Consider the following 23,136-nt stretch of genomic DNA (forward strand, 5'->3'; position numbering starts at 1 on the left):
AATATCTTTTTCATCTTTCATTTATAAATTAATTTCTTTCGACCTCTTCATAGCTTACGGCAGCAACCAAAACATAAAATAGTAGTAATAATAATAAAAATATTAAAATTGAAAGTGCATAACTTACTATTAAATTAAATTTCCATGTTTATTCTTTGATGAAAATGCATAACCGTTATGTGTTTATTCTTTGATAAAAATTTATAACCATTATGTTAGATTGAAGAAGAAGAAAAAACATTAATAACTATTATGTTAGATTGAAAATTTATAACTATTATATTTAGAGTGGCTATAAGAAAACGAGAAAACATTAATAATAATTTGGGTTTAGAGTGAAATCAAGAAGTTTAAGTGAATAACAATTTTGAAAATGATTTTGTTGGATGAAAAGAAATTAATAGTTTATAAAAAAATTGTTGGATATTTAGTTATATTTTTATTTTATTTTTTTCTCTGTCTAACATGATTGATGCAACTATTAGAAAGATTTTATCGTTCACAAGCAAATGCATTTTAGATATAGATGAAGAAAACAGTTGGATTAATTAAGCAAGATATGTTTCAAGAGAAAAAGAAAATTAGAATGTGACATTTTAGAATTTTAAAGAAAAGAAAAGGCGTAATAAAATACTCAAGTTATATGTATCGTTGAGACCTTGAATATATGTAATTTTGATGTATTAATTAATTAACTAATTCATTAATATTAAAGATATTTAAAATGTTTAGCCTTTCAGAATACAGATTGGCCATTGACACTACGATCTCTCTAAAAGATCACGAAAAGAGTTTTTTTCATATTTAATACAACATTTATTTGTGACTAAATGACTTTAAATTTAATATTCAAACTGAATTTTGAAGTTCATAAACATCACTACAAATTGAAGCAAAGAATATACCAAATTTTCTTTATAACTTCACTCCTTTAGTTTCTGAATTCTTTTTTCCAGGTCCGAGCCAAGATGGCTAGTCACGGGCATCGTTACCAGATAATTAAAAGATTTTTTAATGTTTTGAGTTGTAACATATTCAGATGATTTTTTTTTTTTTCGTTTTAGTAAACAAAATTTCACCTTGTAATTATCATTTTTTTTTAATATTGATCCCTTTATGCTATTTGAGCAATTCTAATATTACAAAAAAGTATTAAATTTTCTCAAATTAAAAGCCAATATATAATTTTAAAAATTATAATATAATCAAATAATCCATGAAGAACCGACCAGTTTAGGGATTAGGGTTATAACAATTTTATTAAAAACAAGATTTCGGTTTTATCAAATACAGAAGAATGGGTTGCTCAAAACTCAGGTAAATTTTCTTCATCCCATCTAATTACTGATCACATTTGTCATATTTCTAATTTACTGTCCTATTTCCTTTTTTTTTTATTTCACTCATTCTATAAATGATATTATTCTATACTACCCAAGCAATCTATTTAAATTATTTTTCACACATAAAAAGCACAATCCAAAATCAAATAAAACCTTGTTATCACGAGTTCATCGGATCAACAACATAAACATAACCAGTAGCAACATAAATATATATATATATATATAACAACACAGGATATAAAGGCATGGAAATGTAATTAGTGCGGCTAAGCACATAAATTGTCATTAATAAGTAAATATGCTAGGAATGGTTTCTCTGTAAGCATTTAAAAGAAAAATAAAATAAGAATTAAAATTAACTTTTTTTCGTAATTGTTGTTTTCAATGTATACAAAAGTCAATTGTTTTCTTTTACTTCTCTTTCCTAAAAATACGAGCAGAGGAACCATGCTATTAATTAATTAACTTACACGCTCAGACTGCGTCCAATCTCGTAAGAGAGAAAAGCATCCACTGTAGCATACTGAACCTGCTGTGGAGTGAGCCAGGGATTGTCCCACCTACTCCTCGTGATCCGTTTGGGCTTCTCAACCTCCAAACCCAGCACACGGAGGCCCAACGATTTAATCCCCGCTCGGTTCAGCTCCCTGTCACGAAGCTTCTCTGCCGCGAGAGAGCGAAGATCCTGAATATTAACTACATGGAGATTGTAGTCTTCTAGAAGCTTCTCAGCATCTTCTTCGATTCCAACACCAACGAAAGTTACATTGCGATCGGCGAGGAAGGAAACTAGGGAAGGAGGAATGGAAGGGGAGTGAAGGATCTGGAAGACGAGGCAGTGTTGGCCGAGGCAGAGTTGAAGTGTGGCGACGGGGTTCTGCATGTTGCGCTGCGTGTTGGGCCGCCACTCGATGTCCAGGCCCACCATGAGCCCAGTTTGATGGCTGCGGATGTTGTTGGATATCCAGGAGTGGACAAGGGAGGGATCGGATGTGAGGAGGGTGTGGATGGTGTGGGTGTGGAAAGTAACATCGTATAGATTGTGGGTATCGTAGGGTAGGCAGTGATCCACCACGCTTATGGTGGCAACGCGGGTGGGGGTGGGGATTACTGAGTTGATCGGAACGCCGTTGTGGTCCAGCATCTCTGACATGCTCTGAGTTGGGGAAAAGCGGAGAGAGATAGGGTTTGAAGCTGGATAGTGCGAATTTGGATTTTGATTCCCTACTTATACAAATGATTATACAGTTATACTTAAGGGGATCAAATAATTTTTTTACCCGTGAATATATGATATTTTAAATTTGTATCTTGGAATTGTGAAATCTTTTGTCTTTTGGAGGAAAACACGGTCCATTACTAAATTAGAAAATTACTACTATATCACAGTCAATAATTAGAAAATTTTATATAATTAATGTTACTTCATGCGGTTTTTTTTTAATTATTTTGAACTGTAAAATATTTTTAAAAATTACACACGTTATGTTATTATAAAAAGGATATTCACTTTTGTATTTATATCTAATTATTTCAGTTTTATTTTAATTATTATTTTAAAAATTAATTATTTTATAAATAATTTACTTTTAACTTTATTGTTTTAACAATTATTTTAAAATTTCTGTTATATATATATTTTTAATTTTATAATTAATAATTATTTTAAAAATTAATTATATATTTTTTTAATGATAATAACTCAAATTTTATAAAAGTTAAAAAATATGAATATAAATGCACAATAATATCTGTATTTTGGTTAGTTATTAACAAAGTATATTTAAAAAATAATATTAAAAATATAATAATAATGTCATGAGTAATCATTGTGTATTAAAATATTTATTAATTTATAATGACAACAACTAATTGAAGAAAATATTTCAAAAATCATACTGCGATGATTTAGTTCTCTTTTATTTCTATTTTATGATTAACTTTTTTACTATTAGTTTAGCTTTATTTTAAAAAATTTAAAAACTTTTTGTAAAGTTTTGTCTCAAACAATAAGGGTAGAGATGGTACTGTAAGGGATACAAAACGAATTTCATCATTTTGTATTCATTCTCTAGTAAAACATTCATTCACATATTTACATAACACTTCTATATTATCTCATCTTCATTGAATAATGATATATTTGTATTCATTTCTGTATCAATTTCTTACTATTTTAATACCATCTAATTATTGTTTATAAAAATTAAAAAGTCATGACAAAAAACATCATATTATGAAATATTTAATATCAAATTATGTATTCTTATTTTTTTAATATTAAATATTTAGAAAAAAAGAAATATATATATATATATATATATATATCATGAAAATCAAAATATTTACAAATTCTTTTGCAAAATGTTAATGAAATGGAATTCATAAAATTAAAATTTATTTTTAAAAAATTATAATAAAAGTAAGTATCCAAGCTTAAAAATATTTTAAATATCTCTTTAATTTTCTTCTCAAAATTCTAATAATTTTTTTTTCATACATTAATATAAATTATAATACACCACTTTAATGAAATTGCATAAAAAATAAGTATTAAACTAATCATAATTAAAATTTAACATAAATATTTTATCTTTTGAACTTCAATTTATGTTGGATGATGATAAATAAGATTCATCACAAAGATATCAAGTTATTATAATATAGTAATAAAATGTCTTTATATAATTGCGGTGATAAAATTACATTTTTAATAAGGAGTTAGAAAATAGGGTTAAATATGTTTTTGGTCCCTCAAGTTTCAGTGAAATTTGGAATTAGTCCCTCTTCGAAATTTTATACCAATTTAGTCATTCATCTTTAGAAATGCGTGGATTTAGGCTTTCTTGTCAAATTTTGTTAAGTTTATTTGACATTTTAAACGCATTTTATGATAATATTTAATACCATGGCCCAGAATATCTCAGCCAAGTAGTTTGATACCATACCTACACATCATTATCTACTAGCTAAAAGTAGGAGCATCTCATCCTAACCTATTCCACATACAAGACTCTTGTTGCATTTCATTTATTGCAAGCCTAGGGCTAGTTTATTGTGCAGGACTTGCACATCTCGAATTGTGAATTGTGCAGGACTTACTCATCTCGACCTAGTTAAGGGGTCCTAAGACGTGGTAATGTATGGATACAAGACTCTTGTTGCATTTCATTTATTGTGACCCTAAGGAGTTAATGTATTATACAAGGACCTAGTTAAGGGGTCCTAAGACGTGGTAATGTATGGATACAAGACTCTTGTTGCATTTCATTTATTGTGACCCTAAGGAGTTAATGTATTATACAGGGGGTCCTAAGACCTAATAATGTATTATGTTGGACTTGCACCTTTTAGCCAAGATGTACCATCTTGGCTAAATAGATGATTGTTTCCCAAACTCCTTCCCTTTTTTCCTATGAAAGGTTTGATACATCTCAATCAAGGTGGGTCTAATACATCCCGACCAATAACTTGGTGAGTTTTAGATATAGGGTTAGATCCATCTCACCCAAGGTAACCTGATACATCTCAACCAAGGTAACCTAATACATCTCAACCAAGAAAAATAAGGGTGTGAGATTATAACATCTTAGACAAGGACCTGCTAGCTTGCACAAGGAGATAATACACGTGATTAACGTTTGTGACAGTTACAACAGAGTATTCATTAGCATTTATGAAAGAATCTAAATGTTCCTAAAGGTAGTTAATCAGTCAGATTTATAAAGATGAGTCAGTATCACTAAGATGTATTTATATCTTGATTTCTTTGCTATTACTAAAAGCATCACATACTTCTCTATCAGTGACTTGATACACGCCAAAGTACTAAAAGTCCTTGCAGGTACTCGCTTCCCAGAGTACTTATAGGTCCCTTTGACTCACAATATCAGATCAAGTGAGGATGTCTCAATCTCAAAGACTCAACACATCTCGACAAGCAGCGGGCTAACTATACCATATCTTGAAAGATAAATCGATCATAAAAAAACATTTTTTTTCTTTTGTAAAAAGAGGATATAAATAATTTTGTAAAAGAAGGAAATAGACAAAATCTTTTAATTATCAATTTGAAGTAAGAGAAATACTCTCCTGGTTGTTGTAATATGATGGTTAGCAAATGGAACGAGATTATGATAATATAATTGTCAAGTAAATTCGATAAATATGAAAATTGTTAGTCTTTGAATTTAGATCTTACGACAAACTTTTTGAAGTGATTGAGTTTTTTATTTGTAATTATATATATAATACAACTATGATGATGAATTGAATATTGCATGACAAATTTTAAGATGAAAAACCTTTAATAAAATGATAATTTATGATTATAAATTTTGTTGAGATATATTATAAAAATTGTGTGAAACATTAACAATGTAGGTTTTGGTAATATATGCATAGGGCTCTTAAATACCTCCATAAAAAAATAGCGTGATACTTTTTATTGTAAGATAATTGTTTAATTGTATTCATGATAAAAAAATAATTATTTATGTAAATATTATATTCATCCTAAATTAACATAACTAACATTTGAAAATATGATAGATCAGTGATAAATTATTTATATACATAGAGGTATTCATGATTTCGAATTTTCAAAAATTTGGTTATTAACCTGTTCTCGAATGCGATTTATTATTTAAATGTGTTTTAGCATGTTAATATTAAAATAATAAGCCATTAAACTAAGTGATAAAATATTTTATCACAACTCTATTTTTTTAATAATGATTGATGCTTTTCAAATTTAGTTTTTATTTTCAATGCCCATATAATAGAAATTTACTTCTTTAAAATGGAAATTAATGAAAACTTAAGCGTTTAAAAAAAAAATTATTGATAATTTAAAAAAAAAAAATTATTGTTGTGAGTCTTTTAAGAGGAATGTGAAGAAAACGTTAAGACGGGAGTAAATAGAAGATAAAGAGTTTAAGAAGCTTTAATTACAATGGAAATATTATTTAAATATTTATTAATTTTTGTAATATTTATTAAAGAGTGACATTTAAGATTTCTAATACTATGTATATACATATATGGTTATATATACACAGTATATATCATCTATAATATTACATGAAAATTTCTAATTTCAAACGATAATGCTCTGAGTAGAGTTTGGCAAAGCTGACTTGTGATTGTGAAGCCACGATGGCTGAAAATGCAACTCAATCAGGGAATGAAGATCACACAGTTTCCCTGAAAGTTCCGGTAGACAAAGAGAAAAACAAAGTTGTGTTTGCTGAGGCAGGGAAATATTTTGTGGATGTTCTACTGAGTTTCTTAACATTGCCTTTGGGAACTATTGCTAGACTCGTGGCTAAGGAATCCAATGTACAACCAGTTAAAGTTGGCAGCCTGAGCACATTGTATGAAAGTGTGTTGTATCTCGAAGACAATTTTTTATGTGTACAAAGGTACAAGGAAATGCTACTGCAACCAAGGAACTCTACGGAAGATTATTGCCAAAAACTGATGCTGAATATTGATGACACTGAGTCTAAACGCTACTACTTTTGTGAGAACTTGTTGAACTGTGGTTGTGGAGAATTAATGAAGAGGATGGTGAGATCTTTATTCAAACTGAGTTTAGAAAATGGCTTTGTGAAGGAAGCAATATCTTGGTAATTTTACCCCAATAAGCCCAAATATGCTTGAGATTGGAAAAATACCATCTGTTGAGGGTAGGCAAATGGTTGTGAAAATACAGATAAGAAAATCAAATGGGAAGATTGTGTTATCTGAAGCAGAGGAAGAGTTTTTCTCACTTTTCCCTTGGGTGGAGTGCTTCACAGGGTTGAAGGATTTTCTTCAGTAAGCAGCATAGATAGATTATATAGGAGCCTGGATGAACTGAGTTCAGACAGAGATCTAATCTCCTGTGAACCTAAAGACAAACTAGCTAGCCCTCTATGTGCTCCACATTTTAATCTCAGCAACCAGATACTACCAATTGGGTAGAAAGTTTTCCTTCAACTGGAGAATTTCAAGTCTTTTTGGATTTGTGAAAGGACCAGCGATGTAAATGGTGACAGATGAGTTGGTTGTGAATTGTAGTAACTGTGGCTAAGCACATACATTGTCATTAAAAAGTAAATATGCTAATAATGGTTTCTCTCTAAGCATTTATAAGAAAATAAAATAAGCATTAAAATTAACTTTTTCTTTTGTAATTATTATTTTAAAATTATACATGTAACACCCAGATTTAGTAGCATAACACTACTAATTAAAGCATTACAAATTAGGTATTAAGCATAGATCATCACTGAAATGTATACATTGTATTTTACAATTCTCTGAACAAAATATTCAGTCTTTCAAAATTTAGAACCTGTTTTAATACTCAAAGGAATGTATAAAACACAACTATATAAATAGAGGTAGATACAACTCCTAACAGTCCTCTAACAATCTCACTGCAACCCACCACTCCTACCTATACCAACCTCTGCTTAGGTATAATATACGATCAGCGCAGGTAGACGAACCACAACCAACACAGAAAGCGGGATAAGCTAGTGTTATTATAATAGACCATACAAGATATAAATCATCTTATAGCATAGGTAATTTGTCATCATTATGACATGTCAATCACATATAACAAAATAAAAAATTTATACAACACATGCCCTCACTGGCATCAATATAAAACCATAGCCCACACGACTATCATGACCTAGACATTTGACTTCATTTCCAAAAGATATGTATATTGAGTAGATTTTGCACTTGTCCTACCACACTCTCAAGGAGTCCGCTCTTATAGAGCGATGAACTAGGACTAATGTCCCCGTCAAGTATGAAGAGATAAATTCTTTTTATCTGCGTCATTCAATCATGTTTCATACCAAAACACCAGAAATCTCTCTCAACTCTCACAACTACATATATTCCTCTATCTGAGTTAGATACTAGCAAAGTCAGTATAATCTCCTTAAATCCCCTTCAATACACCCTAAAGACACATATATTGAGTAGACTCAGAGATTTTGCACTTGTCCTATCATACTCCCAAGGAGTCCGCTCTTATAAAGCGATGAACTAGGACTAATGTCCCCCTCAAGTATGAGGGGATAAATTCTTTTTATCTGCGTCATCCAATCATGTTTCATACCAAAACATCAGATTATAGGAATCTCTCTCGACTCTCACAACTACATATATTCCTCCACGTGAGTTGGATACTAGCAAAGTCAGTATAATCTCCTTAAATCCCCTTCAATACACCCTAAATTCACTTAGTGTAGTACTTTCTCCCTGGAAAGCAACTACACTCTCATCACTTCATACAGTTTCATACATCATATAGTTCAATTCCCATAGTAAAGCAATTATTTATACATATAGAAAACTATTTTCTTCATATTTCTCATTTCAACAAATCCATCACATGTATATAAAATCTAAAACAATTTATTTCCCATTATTCATATCCATGCATCATATACCTTTGCTTAAGCTATTCTATACAAAGAATTTAAAGCATATTACCTTCATATTTTTAATCATGGAAAGTCAGTACACTCTTATCAAATACATTCAACACTTTCACCCTCCACCCTTCCTTGTTGCACTCTCCCTGTATCAAGTTGTTCTCCCCTGTTCGGACAATCTCGGGCTAGATGTCCTCCTCTTTGACACACATAACACTTCTTATCAGTAAGCTGATGACAATCCTTTGTATCAAGTTGTTCTCCCCTGGTTGGGCAATCTCGGGCTAGATGCCCTCCACTTTGACACACATAACACTTCTTATCAGATTTTTTATCAGCATGACAATCCTTTACCAAATGAGGTCCATCACAACGACGACACCTCTTCTCCACCACTTGGGGTCTGCCACCATTTTCTCCTCTTTGTTGTACTTCTCCTGTAGCAACTTGTCCTTTCCTATCTGGACAAACTCTTGCATAATGGCCTTCCTTCTGACACACAAAACACTTCTTTTCTGCCGATTGTTTAGAACAATTTCCTTGAAGATGTGACCTTTTACATCGATAACACTTCATACTCATGGATTCTGACTGCAAAGGTTGGGAAGAGGATGCCCCAGTCCTCTGATACGGAGATCTATCACCTGGCTTATGCTGATTTCTCTTGGCCATCTCTCCTGAAGATTCTCCCTTCTGTTGGCAAACCACCCCGTTAGGCACAACTTCTGACCTCTTCACCATTTCTGCTCTCTCTTCCAGAGGAGAAAACTCTCCAACACAGGGAACAGATGCAGCAGTAGTTACTCTGGCAGCTTCCCACTGCTGCATGAAAGTCCGATGAGTTTCAACTATCACTGCACTTTGATGTTGTATAGCAGCGGCCATTGTCTCTATGGCCCTTGCTATTCCACACATCTCAGAAGGTTGGAAAGTGGCAGGAGGTCTAGGAGTCATTGCTATTCCACACATCTCAGAAGGCTGGGAAGAGAAAGGAGGTTTAGGAGCCATTGCTATTCCACACATCTCAGAAGGCTGGGAAGAGATAGGAGGTCTAGGAGTCATTGCTATTCCACACATTTCATAAGGCTGGGAAGAGGCATCAGGTGTAGGAGTCAATCTGGTCTCACATAAAGAAAAACTCAGAAACTACTCTTAACTTTTAAACAAACACATATCACAACCATAAAAACAAAGCAAAACAGAAACACAACAACTTCTGTTCTGGTCTCTAACAATACAAGTAAAAAAAAAAAATCTTTTATTTTTCTTTCCTAAAGATGGGATCAGAGGAACAATGCGACTTATTAACTTACACACTCAAACTGCGTCCAATCTCGTAAGACAGAAAGGCATCAACCGTAGCATACTGAACCTGCTGTGGAGTGAGCCTGGGATTGTCCCACCAACTCCTCGTGATCCGTTTGGGCTTTTCAACATCCAAATCCAGCACGCGGAGGCCCAACGACTTAATCCCGGCCCGGTTCAGTGTCGTGTCACGAAGCTTCTCCGCAGCGAGAGAGCGAAGGTCACGAATATTAACAACTCGGATATTGTAGTCTCCTAGAAGCTTCTTGGCGTCTTCTTGGATCCCAACGCCAAAGAAGGTGACATTGGGATCGGCGAGGAAGGAAACAAGGGAAGGAGGGATGGAAGGGGAGCGAAGGATCTGGAAGACGAGGCAATGTTGGCCCAGGCAGAGTTGGAGCGTGGCGACGGGGTTCTGCATGTTCCGCTGCGTGTTGGGCCGCCATTCGATGTCCAGACCCACCATGAGCCCAGTTTGATGGCTGCGAACATTGGTGGAGATCCAGGAGTGGACGAGGGAGGGATCGGAGGTGAGGAGGGTGTAGATGGTGTGGGTGTTGAAAGTGACATCGTATAGGTTGTGGGTGTTGTAGGGGAGGCAGTGATCCACCACGCTTATGGTGGAAACGCGGGCGGGTGTGGCGTTTACCGAGCTGATGGGAACGCCATTGTTGTCCAGCATCTCTAGCATGCTCTGAATTGGGGAAAAGCGGAGGGAATTAGGGTTTGAAACTAAATTGAAAGTTTTTGGATTTTGAAGGGCTGCTACTTTTACAAATGATTATGCTTACAGGTGTTTTCATATTTTTTTACTTGTTTTCTAAACACTATCCATTACTTATATATATATATATATATATATATATATATATATATAAAGATTAAAAGTTATCTTAAAAAAAGTGTGTATGTATATATTCATATTGGAAAATATAAAAATTAGGTTAAATATTATTTTATCGTCTTCTAAAATTTTTTAAATTCAATTACATCATAATTTTTATTTTTCATTCGGTTCGCTCCGCTCTACAAATGTTTAGTTTGATTATTTATATTAGATTAACGATAACGTCTTATATGTCATAAGTCAATTTCTGATATTTTCAAATTTTTAATTATTTTTTATTTTTTATAAAAAAATAAATTGTCACATATTATTGAAGTGTTATGACACTCTAAGTATCATGTGTCAAACTCATATGTCACGTATTCATAGAATGTTAGGTGTCATTATTAATGTTATAATATATGACAATATTTTATATTTAATTTATAAAATTTAATTGTATAATTTTAAAAATAAAAAGTTAATTGATCTAAATAAAAATGAAAGTTTTAAAAGTAGTTTTTTCTTCTATTTATTTCTATATTTAATACTTACGTATGCGATGTATACTGACTCATTTATTCTTTTGATATTTCAATTATTTTTGTTCTTTATATTTAATTTACTTTCACTATATAACGATTTCTTTATTCTTTAATTTATTTGTATTTCTGTTAATCATTTTTTTCTTCAATTATATGCTATTCAATTATATACTATTCTAGTTTTTATGTTTCTTTTGTTTAAATTATTTAGTAACATATCATTCAAGTATTGATTTAAAGTTATTCTTTTATAGTTTTTATAGTTTTTTATTTTGCACTATATTATAATTTTTTAAGACAATGTCACTTTTTTCATAATTTAAACTAAACAATTTAGATAAAGGAGAATAATTAAAGAAAATAAACTAAACCCACCAAATTTGGATAGGAGGAAGGTATGTATAACTTTTTTTATTATTTACGTATTTTTATTAATTATTCTTTAATTTTTGTTTAGAATGATTATATAAAATATTGTTAAGACAATGTATAACACTCTTTCACCATTTCACTTATTCTTGAAACTATATCAAAATATTTTAGAGCATACTCTTTAAATTTAAAAATAATTTAATATATTGATTAGAGGATTCTAGAAATATTAATTAGATAACTCTTTTCATGTATAAATTAGATGAGTATATCAATACACATTAGACAAATTTGTTTATTCACTTATTAGATTAATATTGTAATACACATTAGATGGTCTATTCATATATTGATTAGAAGAATATAGTGAAAAACATTAGACGATATTAGATAAGTCTATCCATATATTTATTAGATGTGTATAACAAAAAACATTAAACGGATAATTTCATACATTGATTATATAAGTCTAAGAATACATATTATACAAGTATGTCCATACACTGATCATACGAGTATTGGAATAAACACTAGAGGAGTGTGTCTATATATTGATCAGACACGAATCTATCGATATAAGTTAGATGAGTATATTCATACACATATTAGATACGTATACTAATACACATTAAATGATTCTATCTATTATCTTATTAGACAGACGAGTCTTGCAATATTCCTTAGACAAGTTTGTCTATATATTAATTAGACGAGTCTAATGATATACATTAAACAAAATAGGTCATATATTGATTATACAAGATTAATAACACACATTAAACAAGTTGTCAATCAATTGATTAGACGAGTCTAACAATATACGTTAGACTAACCTTTTCGTACACTGTTTTGTACTTTTAACAATTATATTCTACATGTCTACTTTATTTTTGCACATATTTTGTGTTGTGTATTTTTACAAAGCCTACTATATATTTCTATAAATATATTGACTTTTAAAATATATAAATAAATTTTCAAGTTAATTATATTAAACACATAGTTATAAACTCAAAAATATTTATTATTTCTAAATTTATTTTAATATACATATACAAACCTCAACATGTCCTAGAAACAAATTTAAAACTAGATTATTATAAAAAACTATATCTTACTAATCGAACACCAGTCGGCAGCAGAAAAATGGGTTTTTGTACATAAAGAAAAAGTCGAAGTATTTTTTAATTAAAAGAATTAGAATTATCAAATAAGTTGGATGTAACTATATCATATGGCAACGGAGCGGAGCGGGGACGGGTTTCGCTATCCCATACCCATTCCCGCATAAAAAATTCATCCCCATCTCCATACCCAAACCCAACGGGTATCAAACTTTTTTCCCATCCTCATCCCCACCGGGTAACGGGTATAATCTCGTACCCATACCCGTACCCGTGTTCTAACTACTTCAATATTAATTTTTATAAAAGAAAAAAAATTATGGTAAAGAAAACATAATATTATGAAATATTCAATATTAGGAGAATTTTCTTCGATGTCAAATACCTTAAAATAAATTATAATTGTTTACATTTTATATTAGAATACCAAATAAAATTTCATGTGAACCAAAACATTTATTAAATTTGCAAACTACAACATTGATGAACTTAGTTGATAAAATTAAAAAATATTTCAAAAAAATATAAAAGGAAAACAAATATTCAAATTAAAATATATTTTAAATGTTTGTTTACTTCAATTTTTTAAATTCTAATGAATCTCTTTTTTATACACTAATAAAAGTTATAATATATCACTTGATCAAAATGACAAAAAGAACAAATAATAAAAGGAAAAAAAAATATTCAAATTAAAATATATTTTAAATATTTGTTTACTTCAATTTTTTAAATTATAATGAATCTCTTTTTTATACACTAATAAAAAGTTATAATACATCACTTGATCAAAATGACACAAAGAACAAATAATAAACATAATAATAAAATTTTGACATAGATTTTATATCTTTTGAACTTCAATATATGTTGGATAGTGACAAAAAAATATTCATAGAAATTACATTAAATTTTTATATTGTAGTAAATAAAAATTATTTATATAATTAAAGTGAAAAAAATTACAGTATGATTAATAGTGAGTTATAAAATAACAAATAATTAGATAGAATATATCGAAATATTATTCTACATGATGAAAATAAACAATAAATAAAAATATTAAAAAAACAAATGTGTGTTTTAGAAATAATTTGAGAGACTATCGAAAGAAATCGCACAAAGGAAATCAAATGTATAATTAAGGTATGATAAAATGAAAAAAAAAAACTTAGAGAACTAATTATTAAATTATGTTTGAAGTGGTTAAAAATAAATAGAAATATCATTAGTGACCAAAAAATTTGTCATTAAATTACAAATAAATTAGTAATTAAATTGGTTACTAAATCAAGTACCGATTCGATCATTGAATCGGTCACTAATTTAGACAATAAATCAACTACTACCACCAATGATGAAAAATAGTGACTGATATGGATTATTGACTAAATCAGTCACCATTTCATGTTTTTCTTGTAGTGAATTATCATATACTATTCCTAAATATCATTATATATATATATATATATATATATATATATATATATATATATATAATTGTAACCACTTCAAACAGAATTTAAAGTGAAAAAATTACATTATGATTAATAATGAGTTATAAAATAAAAAATAATTATATAGAATATATCGAAATATTATTCTACATGATGAAAATAAATATAATAAATAAAAATATTAAAAAACTAACAAATGTGTGTTTTAGAAATAATTTGAGAGACTATCGAAAAAAATCACACAAAGGAAATCAAATGTATAACTATTTGAGAGAACTAAGAAAACTTTTCAAATATCAATATATATACTTAATGGTTGAAAAATAACGAAAATTATTTTAATGAAACAAAAGAGTTCTTCAAATTAAACAAAAATTAATAATAATAATAAGTAAAGAATTTTTTTTATATTACCTTAAATTGAGAGTATAAACATTCTCATGTGAAAGGAAAATTTATAATAAATAAAAATATTAAAAAATAATATAAATATTCAAATGTGAGGCATAATTTTTTTTATTAACATACATCATTTTAACATAATTACATAAAGGTTATGATAAGATAAAAAATATATTGGAGATGAGAATGAGTATAATGACAAATGAAATAATTAAAAGAAAAAAAAAAAATATATATATATATATATTGATTAATTGTGAATATTTTAATAATTTAAACGAGAATGAAGATATGGCGGGGACGGGTATTATGGCGGGTATATGTACATCCCCATACCCATCCCCATACCCAACTAAAAAAGTCGGGGATTCCCCATACCCATACCCAGTCAATGCGGGGGATTCCCCGTCAAAACGGGGACGGGTTCGGACAATACCCACGAGGACGGGTTTATTTGCCATCTATAATAAAAGAAATCGGTGTGAAATGTTTTTTTTTTTCTTGCAAATAACCCTTTTACCCAATATTGGAGTAAGGTATTTTCCATTGCGCAGGGCACCTATACACCTTTCCTTCATTCTTAGTGAATTCCAAAGCATGAAACTTTGGAACCTTGAAGCTTGCATTACTTTCCTCTTCATGTGTTCCACTTCATTCCTTTACCCTTCACCAAAAATAAGAACGGAACATAAAACACTTTTTGCTTCATTAATTTTCTGGAGTTTTATGTTTCAGACATGGCTTCCAATCAAGAAGCAACAATCCCTTTGAAATTTTGGGTGGACGAAGAACAAAACAGTGTAATTGTGGCAGAGGCGAGTGGAGACTTCGTTGATGTTCTCTTCAGTTTCCTCACCCTTCCAATGGGAACCATCATCAGGCTAGTATCAAAAAACCAACCTTTAGCGATCGGTTGCATCGACAACCTGTACCAGAGTGTGGAAAAGTTCAACACCAACGTCTTCTGGAACCGTATGTGCCGGCAAATGCTGCTTTCTCCGCGCAACCCTTCGGAAGCCTCTTGCCAGAGACTGAAACTGAAGGTGGATGACACTGTGCCCTCGAAGTATTTCGTGTGTGGGTACTGTTTAAAGGGCAGTGATTTGTTGGTGAGTACTTTTGCTGGGGCAAGTTGCTACTGTGGGAAGATGATGACCAAAGAGATGAAGGTGCTGGAAGAGTCAAAGGAAGAGAGTTCTTGGGGAAATGGAGTTTTTGTTAAAGGGGATGCAATGTTCTTGATCTTTGATGATTTGAGAGTGCTGAACAGCTCTCCTGGTAACACTGTTCAGCAACTCCTCCAACTTGGATACAAAGACTTCGACAAGATGAAAGAAATTTCTGTAAATGTTGGCATGAAGGAGGTAATATTATCTTCAAAATGATGCTATTAGACAGGACCATTCCTTTAGTATATAATACTTTGAAAGTATTAGGAAATTACCTTGTTTAAATGAATTATAACTGTACAAGGTTAAAACTTCCTTTGTTTTTTTATTTCTTTTTCAGATATATAGCATACTAAAGCAAGCATTAACCTCCAAATCTCCTCTAAGTGATGTATTCTTGGCAAACAGAGAATCTAAGCCAACACTCCCTTCCTTCTCACCAGATTCTGGTCCAAGCCACCATAGAGGCTCTTTGGAAGTGAAGATAACAGTGAGCAAATCACAGAACAAGATTCTGTTTGCTGAAGCAGAGGGAAATTTTGTGGATTTTCTATTCAGCTTCCTCACCATACCTCTTGGATCTATTATAAACCTCATGAATGACAATTTATCCTTTGGAAGCATTGATAACTTGTACAAAAGTGTGAAGGATCTTAATTCATCATGGTTCATCGGATCAGCAACCAATTCCTTACTGAATCCATGTGTCCCTCATCAATTTGGTTGTACAAGCCAGCCAATACATGTTCCAGAAGAAGAAACTCCCAGTTATTGGTTTGGCACTAAGGTAGTGAATGCCAATATCAAACGTGAAGCGATTTCAAAGAATCAAGACTTGTTACAAGATCCAGTGGCTATGAAAATTTTTGAACCAAGATGTTCTGATGGAGCAAGAGGATCTGCTGTGGGATATATGAAGAGGCCCTGCATATTTGTTGTGAGGGATGATCTTCATGTGACACCAATGACAACTACTTCTAGCATTTCCTTCGTACAAGAGTTGCATGTGCCATTGGATGATTTTGAGGAGCATTTGGTGGAAATTAAGAACTCTCGCGAGGTAATCATGTTCACAATCCACTCTTATGACTTCTTCTTTGGCGTTGCTGTAAGAGAATTGATTCACACATTGTTGTATGAAAATTTGATCATATACATGGTGAAGTTATCATGAACAAACATTAGGTTGAAAGTTTACACTAAACTTTTTACATCAAATTTGCTTCTACAGTGAAATTACATTATTTTAAAGTCAATTTAAACAAAAAAAAATTACAAATAGTTGGTTATGATGAACTTTCTACAACTTTTCTTCCATTGACACTTCTTTTTCAATTCATAATTGTGTCCATTTGGTCAGGCACTGAACCTGTTGAGAGCTTCTTTGACATCTAAAGCTGCTTTGACAGATAGCCTATTCTACTTACTGAAGAAAAGGAAAAGGGAAATGTGTATTTTGAGATGTATTGGGTGGAAGGAAGAAAGAGATGAAAACAAAAAACATGGAAACAGAAAAGAAAATTATTGAATTGTTATTATTTTTTAAAAATTTGAACACAATTTGAATTGGGGCTTGTCATGGTTGGACACGGTTTCGACATTTGTAAGAAACGACTAATGATTATTTTTGTTTCGGCTTCCCTAACAGAACAGATCTGAGTTGTACTTTGCATGGAGTTTGAAAAAAAAGTCCATCTACGGTTGATTAAAAAAATCAATGTATTGGAAAAATATTTTGTTTATGTAGTAAAGTTTATAATAAGTATATAACTTATATAATAATATAATTAAAAGTTATAATCAATAACTTGAACATATAAATTACACTCTAGATTTAAAACAGATATACGTATCGTGATACAAATTTGTGTTTAATATTTCGTATAGAATAGTTGTATCCACGTATCCGTGATTGCATAATCAATGTTTTTACCCTGTCTATTCACCATCGAAATCAAGCGGTGAATACAAAGTTATTTTAATTTAATAAGTTATTTTAAGTTTGAGCAATAAATATGATTTTAATTTAATAAATATATAATTGATGAATAAATAATAAATTTCCACACCAAAAATTCCGTTTCTGTAATTGCCATTTGATGTATAACAGAAAGTGGGGCACGCGGTTTGTAAACCGCAGGGTCATTCACAATGATCAAATCATAACACCGTTTGACTTGTGTGTTTGTGTATCCACAATTCTATTTCCTTAATGGCGAAGTTTTTAACTCGATTATAAGGCACCCAAGTCAATTATCTGTTCTCCACTCTCAACTCTCAACTATCCATCCCGCCATGGAGGAGCCTCTGCTATCAGGTACAATTTCACTTCTTTGATGGCTAAGTATCAATTTAATGGCTGATTTTGAATTTTTAAAACGATTTTGATTCTGGGTAATTTATAATTTTTGTTGGGTTTGAATTAGATAAGAGAAGTGGATCGGTTGAGGCGGACAGTGGAAAATGGAGCTCGTATCAGTATGTGGGTGGAACTGGTTCTGCGAGGCCAACTGCTTCATTGGCTGGAACTGAGGTAAGTGTGGATGAAATACGATCTGCTGCTGCTGCTTCTTCTGGTTACTATCCTCCTTCTCTTCATGGGGCTTTGGTTGGTTCACCTGAGCCTGATCCTACAGGTGTGTTCTCTTGTGGTTCCTGATTCTCATCTCAATAATGATGATTGCCAAGGTTTTAAATTATAGTTACAGCCGCAGTTTCTTCTCCCCACCCTTGAAATATGGGATAAAAGCGGCTAAAGTAGCCACAGTTGCGTTCGCAATGACCCCAAAGATATTGATTTTGTGGCTGTAATTGACCATTTTTTATCTTGGTGTTTGGTTTTGATCTTGTGTTTTTTATATTCATTGCACCAGTAATTCATGCAAATTTTGACACATATGTGTTCTTTATTGTGTAATAATTAAAAAGTTGTAGACTCCAAAGTGATAATCATTGTACAACGGCTAGCATTGGATAGGGGGAATTTTCTGGTTTTTCTTCAGCTGCGGTTTCTATTATAATTTTGAGACAAATGGAGATTTACTAGTTTAAGTTTATTGTCGGAAGATACTTTACCTGTATGACCTGGACGCTGAATACATTATTACTTGTTGCAGAGCAAGCTCTTGTTTATCAAGGTGGATATGGAGGAGATTATGGTGGACCAAGACCCCAATTCCAGAGGTATAACATCTACAACAAATCCATAAAACATGTGTTTCATGTAGCTTCTCATATTGAAACTGGGCTGTACAATAAGCTGTTTAATGTTTTGGTTTCATTGTCGGAAAGAATTAACGGAGGGTTTTATTATATAATGATTCAAACCTTGTTGTTACCGAAATTAGATGGTGGAAATAAAATAAATGTATAGAAGTGTGGACTGGTAGACAATGTTTTATGAGGCAGAAAGATAGAGAATCAAATTAGATGGTGGAAATAAAACAATTTCGTTGATTGTTATTGTGTACAATGTAGAGTTACAAAGTGCTTTCTAGGTGGTATTTTGAGTGTTCGGAGGGGTCTAGCTAAGACATCAGAGCAGAAAACAGAAACAAAGATGTATGGAGTTTGATAATTAAGGGCTGATTTAAGTCGCTTTGATTAAAGAGAACATCCATCAAATGAAGGTACATTTGCTACCTGAAAATGTGTAAGTAAATGTATCTGATCTTGGTGGTGGTGTTATGAAGCACTTTTAGGAACCATTGGGAAATAAGTGAAATCATATATTCAGCGGAAAGCAACTAATTTATAGGCTAGAGTCTCTTTTACAGTGAAAATAAGATAGGTAATCTCTCCCTTTACGTGCTTGAGAAAATAGTAAATAGCAAATACCAATAGCTCAAAAGGGGTTGAAGGGGAGAGAAATTAGGAGGGTTCATCAAGATAAATTTCTGTCATCGCTAATGACTTCATTAGAATGTTACTTCCCTCCTTTTACTATTGGCTGGTGTTTATGGTTTCTTCACATAAATTAAGAAAAACAATTACTTCAAGACAATAGTATTTGTTAGGGACCAATTTTACTGAAATATCTTTACTCTTTTAATTTCTTATTAACTGAAATGTCAATTGGCATGATTTTTCTCAAAGCTAAAAAAATAATCAATATGAAATGGAAGGACTTCTAGATTGTCCTGTTTCCTCCAATAGGTCAAGGAATTGGCACCGCAATTTTTGGTGAGGCATATTATGCATGTTTATTTAAAAAGTATCTTCCTCATGTCACGTGTGTCTAAAATGCATGCCTTTTGATAAAGGCCATTCTGATATGGACTTCTCAAGGTCAATAATATATCGGCAAATAATCTTTGTTAACTGGGTGATCCTCTTTTAGGAAAATTCTGGATGAAGTGGAGATACGAGAGTTGCTCATTGATCATGTTGGTCATCGTTGCTGTTGGGGTAGCCGTCCTGCTCGAACATGGAAGATTCATGCAGTGGAGGACTGTAATGTTTATGTAGGAACACTGGATACATTTATAGAGGAAAGAGAGATCGTAAGAGAGACTGAACCATACCTTGGTGGCGGTATTGATGGAAAAGATAATGGACCTGAACTTGGTATTTGGGAATTGGATCTAAGATCTCAGTTCCCTATTCTATTTGTACCCTACAACGAAGTGCGGCAAAAGATTCCTCATTCTGAAGTTATTGAGAAATGCTCAGGTGAATTCTGGATTTTGATTTCCAAGATTCACAAATAAAATATGTACACGCATATACTACTATTTCACCACTATGTCCTTTTACCTCCTAACAAAATTGTCGAAATTATTCAGTTTGTGCTGGAAGAGGAAGTACAGTCTGTGCCACATGCAATGCAGACCAAGAACCTGGATTTTACAAGGAAAATCAGATGACTCAGTGTGCTACTTGTTATGGAAGGGGTTTAATAGCTCATAAAGATGGTTCCGACACAGAGTGAGTAATTTGTTTGTTCATATAATAGATCAATGTTGAATTCAAGCAGAAGTCAAATGCCCTGGCCTCATTACTTTCTCTCAAGGTGGAGGTTTATACTGGTAATTCATTTATTCAAGTTACATTTTCTTGCAGATGTGTGAAATGTAAGGGCAGGGGAAAGATTCCTTGTGTGACTTGTGGATCACGTGGGCTAATTAAGTGTGTAACATGTAATGGAAGTGGTTCTCTTCTAGCACGCAATATAGCCATTATTCGATGGTATGTCAATCTGGCTTTGTCTAATCATACCTTTGCCTAATTTTTTCCTTGAATAGATAGCTTTGAGGAGTACATTGGTATAATAATAATACTCAAACTTGTATATAATAATAATAATAATAATAATAATAATAATAATAATAATATATTATCTGGAGTAGTTACTTTAGCAGGCACACGTTGTCATGATTTACGTGCTTTAGTTATAATTTAAACCAGTGTGATATGCATAAAAAAAGTCTCTGTAGAATGAACTGCATCAGCACTAATTATGAACCTTTTTATGACTTATCTGTAACTGGCTGAATAATACAAGTTCCTCCACCTTTTTTTTATCCCAAAAGGGTGCTGCTGTTCTTTTTCTGAAATACAAGTGCTCTGCCAAAGCAAGGGAGTTTGAAACATGGTAAAACATTGATATAAAGAGAGAACAAGTAAAATAAAATTTATGTAATTTAATCATCCTCTTAAAGCTAAAGTTGACCCCAAATTTTTGAAATAAAAATTTGCTGTTTATTGTGGTTTGGAAGTATGGTTGATAGTTAGAAGAGAAAGATGTGAACATTAAGGTGTTTAGGTAACCGAAGATAGGAAAAGCTGAGGAAGACCTTTGAATTTTTTGACGGGAAAGTTGTCTTACATGGTTTCGAGATCCATTCAACATTCAAAATCTAATCGAGAAAAGTAATATCAGAGGTTCTCATGATGGTTTGAAGTTGAACTTGTTTGAAATAAAGATTCTGGTGTCATATAAAAGTTCAAGCCAAACACAACAGATGATTGAATGTAGGAAATTAATTGAAATAATACTAACAGACTTTGTAGAAAATAGATCATTATATGTAGTTGAATGGCCATTGTGCTGTATCCATGATAAAGATTTTGTACTGTCTAAAGCGGTGAGTTCAAAATTTAGTTAGAGGTCAAGGCCTGTGTCACAATTTAATGTTTGGGCATTACTGCTCAATCATTGTGCATAAATGTCATCTGTCACTTTAAATGTGGGACTTCTAATATATAATCTCGTTTAAGAAATTCATAGACAACCAATTTCATGTTGTTATGCATAACATTGATTCCTTTTAGTGACAATCCTAAAAGACCAGTGTTTGCGCTGTTACAGGAAGACTCTTTCAACTCGGAAAGTAAATGCAACGAGTGGAGCAGCTTCAGTACCAGATGAGGTTTTCAATAGGTCCAAAGGGGTGGAATTGTGCAACACTCAGGCACACCAATGCACACCAGCCTTTTTTGCAGATTCTTATTTTCTGAACAAGTTTTCTTCTGATGTCATTGCTGAAAGAGCACAAGTACCTGCCACTGCAAGGGTCATATGTGAGAGGCACACAATCTCAGTTGTGCCAGTAACTCGTGTAACCATGTGTCACCGTCGGCAATCCTTCAGTTTCTATATCATAGAATATGGCAGGGAGGTGTATCTTAAGGATTATTACCCTGCTAGATATTGTTGGGGCCTGTGTCCATGTCTGGAGTGGTTGAAGTTGTAATGTTTGAAACTTTTTATACTGGCAGCATTGAGGGGTACACCAGGTTCCATCTACAAGATTACGAGTTCTGTGTTTGTTTGTTCAGTTTGATAATAACATAAGCAGATTTCTGGGTTTGAGAGGTGTGAAGATGAACAATGTACTATTTATCTTTTTTTGCCATTGAATAAATCTTATCATGTACTTGGTTTCTCTTTTTCATAAAAAAGCATCGCCTAGTAGGATTTCTAGCTGGTTTTATTAAAGCTTCAATCTTTGTTACATTCCTTGCTTTCTCGTCTCCATGGAATGGAAGTAATGAAGAACAATTTCAAGTCTAAAACACAAGTCCTTCATGTTATACTAACAGCTATGTATACGAGTGTAACTTTTAAGCTTATTTTATTTCGGTAATATGAATTACATTAAATAGCCGGTGCAAGGAGAAAGCGAAAAACTAAGCCACGCTTA

General features: G+C 31.9%; 5 protein-coding genes across 6 annotated transcripts; 3 read left to right on the forward strand and 2 right to left on the reverse strand.

Annotated features, from left to right (window-relative positions):
• Positions 1 to 1,598: 1,598 nt before the first annotated feature.
• LOC114183817 (Werner Syndrome-like exonuclease) lies at positions 1,599 to 2,591 on the reverse strand. The gene has a single exon (XM_028070965.1). It carries the CDS (start codon positions 2,497 to 2,499, stop codon positions 1,813 to 1,815), a length of 687 nt encoding a protein of 228 aa, XP_027926766.1. The 5' UTR covers positions 2,500 to 2,591; the 3' UTR covers positions 1,599 to 1,812.
• Positions 2,592 to 6,503: 3,912 nt separating this feature from the next.
• On the forward strand, positions 6,504 to 6,980 carry LOC114184350. Its single transcript, XM_028071660.1, has one exon. The coding sequence runs from the start codon at positions 6,504 to 6,506 to the stop codon at positions 6,978 to 6,980; it is 477 nt and encodes a 158-aa protein (XP_027927461.1).
• A 601-nt stretch (positions 6,981 to 7,581) lies between these two features.
• On the reverse strand, positions 7,582 to 10,899 carry LOC114185851. Of its 2 annotated transcripts, XM_028073789.1 has the most exons (3): positions 10,105 to 10,899; positions 8,850 to 9,908; positions 7,582 to 7,803 (listed from the first exon to the last, which is right to left on the reverse strand). In XM_028073789.1, exons 1-2 carry the CDS (start codon positions 10,785 to 10,787, stop codon positions 8,888 to 8,890), a joined length of 1,704 nt encoding a protein of 567 aa, XP_027929590.1. In that variant the 5' UTR covers positions 10,788 to 10,899; the 3' UTR covers positions 7,582 to 7,803; positions 8,850 to 8,887. The 2 variants fall into 2 exon arrangements, with proteins under 2 accessions (XP_027929590.1, XP_027929589.1); XM_028073788.1 differs by lacking the exon at positions 7,582 to 7,803 and having other exon boundaries at positions 8,703 to 9,908.
• A 4,516-nt stretch (positions 10,900 to 15,415) lies between these two features.
• Positions 15,416 to 17,689, forward strand: LOC114185860. Its single transcript, XM_028073800.1, has 3 exons — positions 15,416 to 16,186; positions 16,332 to 17,051; positions 17,352 to 17,689. Exons 1-3 carry the CDS (start codon positions 15,560 to 15,562, stop codon positions 17,517 to 17,519), a joined length of 1,515 nt encoding a protein of 504 aa, XP_027929601.1. The 5' UTR covers positions 15,416 to 15,559; the 3' UTR covers positions 17,520 to 17,689.
• A 385-nt stretch (positions 17,690 to 18,074) lies between these two features.
• Positions 18,075 to 22,894, forward strand: LOC114185208 (protein SSUH2 homolog). The gene is made up of 7 exons (XM_028072803.1): positions 18,075 to 18,308; positions 18,418 to 18,627; positions 19,108 to 19,174; positions 20,331 to 20,662; positions 20,776 to 20,917; positions 21,053 to 21,178; positions 22,302 to 22,894. Exons 1-7 carry the CDS (start codon positions 18,287 to 18,289, stop codon positions 22,684 to 22,686), a joined length of 1,284 nt encoding a protein of 427 aa, XP_027928604.1. The 5' UTR covers positions 18,075 to 18,286; the 3' UTR covers positions 22,687 to 22,894.
• Positions 22,895 to 23,136: the final 242 nt, after the last annotated feature.

Source organism: Vigna unguiculata, chromosome 5 (genome assembly GCF_004118075.2).
Source record: "Vigna unguiculata cultivar IT97K-499-35 chromosome 5, ASM411807v1, whole genome shotgun sequence".
Classification (NCBI taxonomy): domain Eukaryota; kingdom Viridiplantae; phylum Streptophyta; class Magnoliopsida; order Fabales; family Fabaceae; genus Vigna; species Vigna unguiculata.

Excerpts from the sequence above, each read along its gene's own strand:
- LOC114183817 (XM_028070965.1), bottom strand. The coding sequence starts at position 2,499 with ATGTCAGAGATGCTGGACCACAACGGCGTTCCGATCAACTCAGTAATC.
- LOC114185851 (XM_028073789.1), bottom strand. The coding sequence starts at position 10,787 with ATGCTAGAGATGCTGGACAACAATGGCGTTCCCATCAGCTCGGTAAAC. Across the intron at positions 9,909-10,104 it reads ATTGGACGCAGTTTGAGTGT|ATTGACTCCTACACCTGATG; the intron begins GTAAGTTAATAA and ends ATGTGAGACCAG.
- LOC114185860 (XM_028073800.1), top strand. The coding sequence starts at position 15,560 with ATGGCTTCCAATCAAGAAGCAACAATCCCTTTGAAATTTTGGGTGGAC. Across the intron at positions 16,187-16,331 it reads TAAATGTTGGCATGAAGGAG|ATATATAGCATACTAAAGCA; the intron begins GTAATATTATCT and ends TTTCTTTTTCAG. Across the intron at positions 17,052-17,351 it reads AAATTAAGAACTCTCGCGAG|GCACTGAACCTGTTGAGAGC; the intron begins GTAATCATGTTC and ends CCATTTGGTCAG.
- LOC114184350 (XM_028071660.1), top strand. The coding sequence starts at position 6,504 with ATGGCTGAAAATGCAACTCAATCAGGGAATGAAGATCACACAGTTTCC.
- LOC114185208 (XM_028072803.1), top strand. The coding sequence starts at position 18,287 with ATGGAGGAGCCTCTGCTATCAG. Across the intron at positions 18,628-19,107 it reads ACCTGAGCCTGATCCTACAG|AGCAAGCTCTTGTTTATCAA; the intron begins GTGTGTTCTCTT and ends TACTTGTTGCAG. Across the intron at positions 21,179-22,301 it reads AATATAGCCATTATTCGATG|GAAGACTCTTTCAACTCGGA; the intron begins GTATGTCAATCT and ends GCGCTGTTACAG.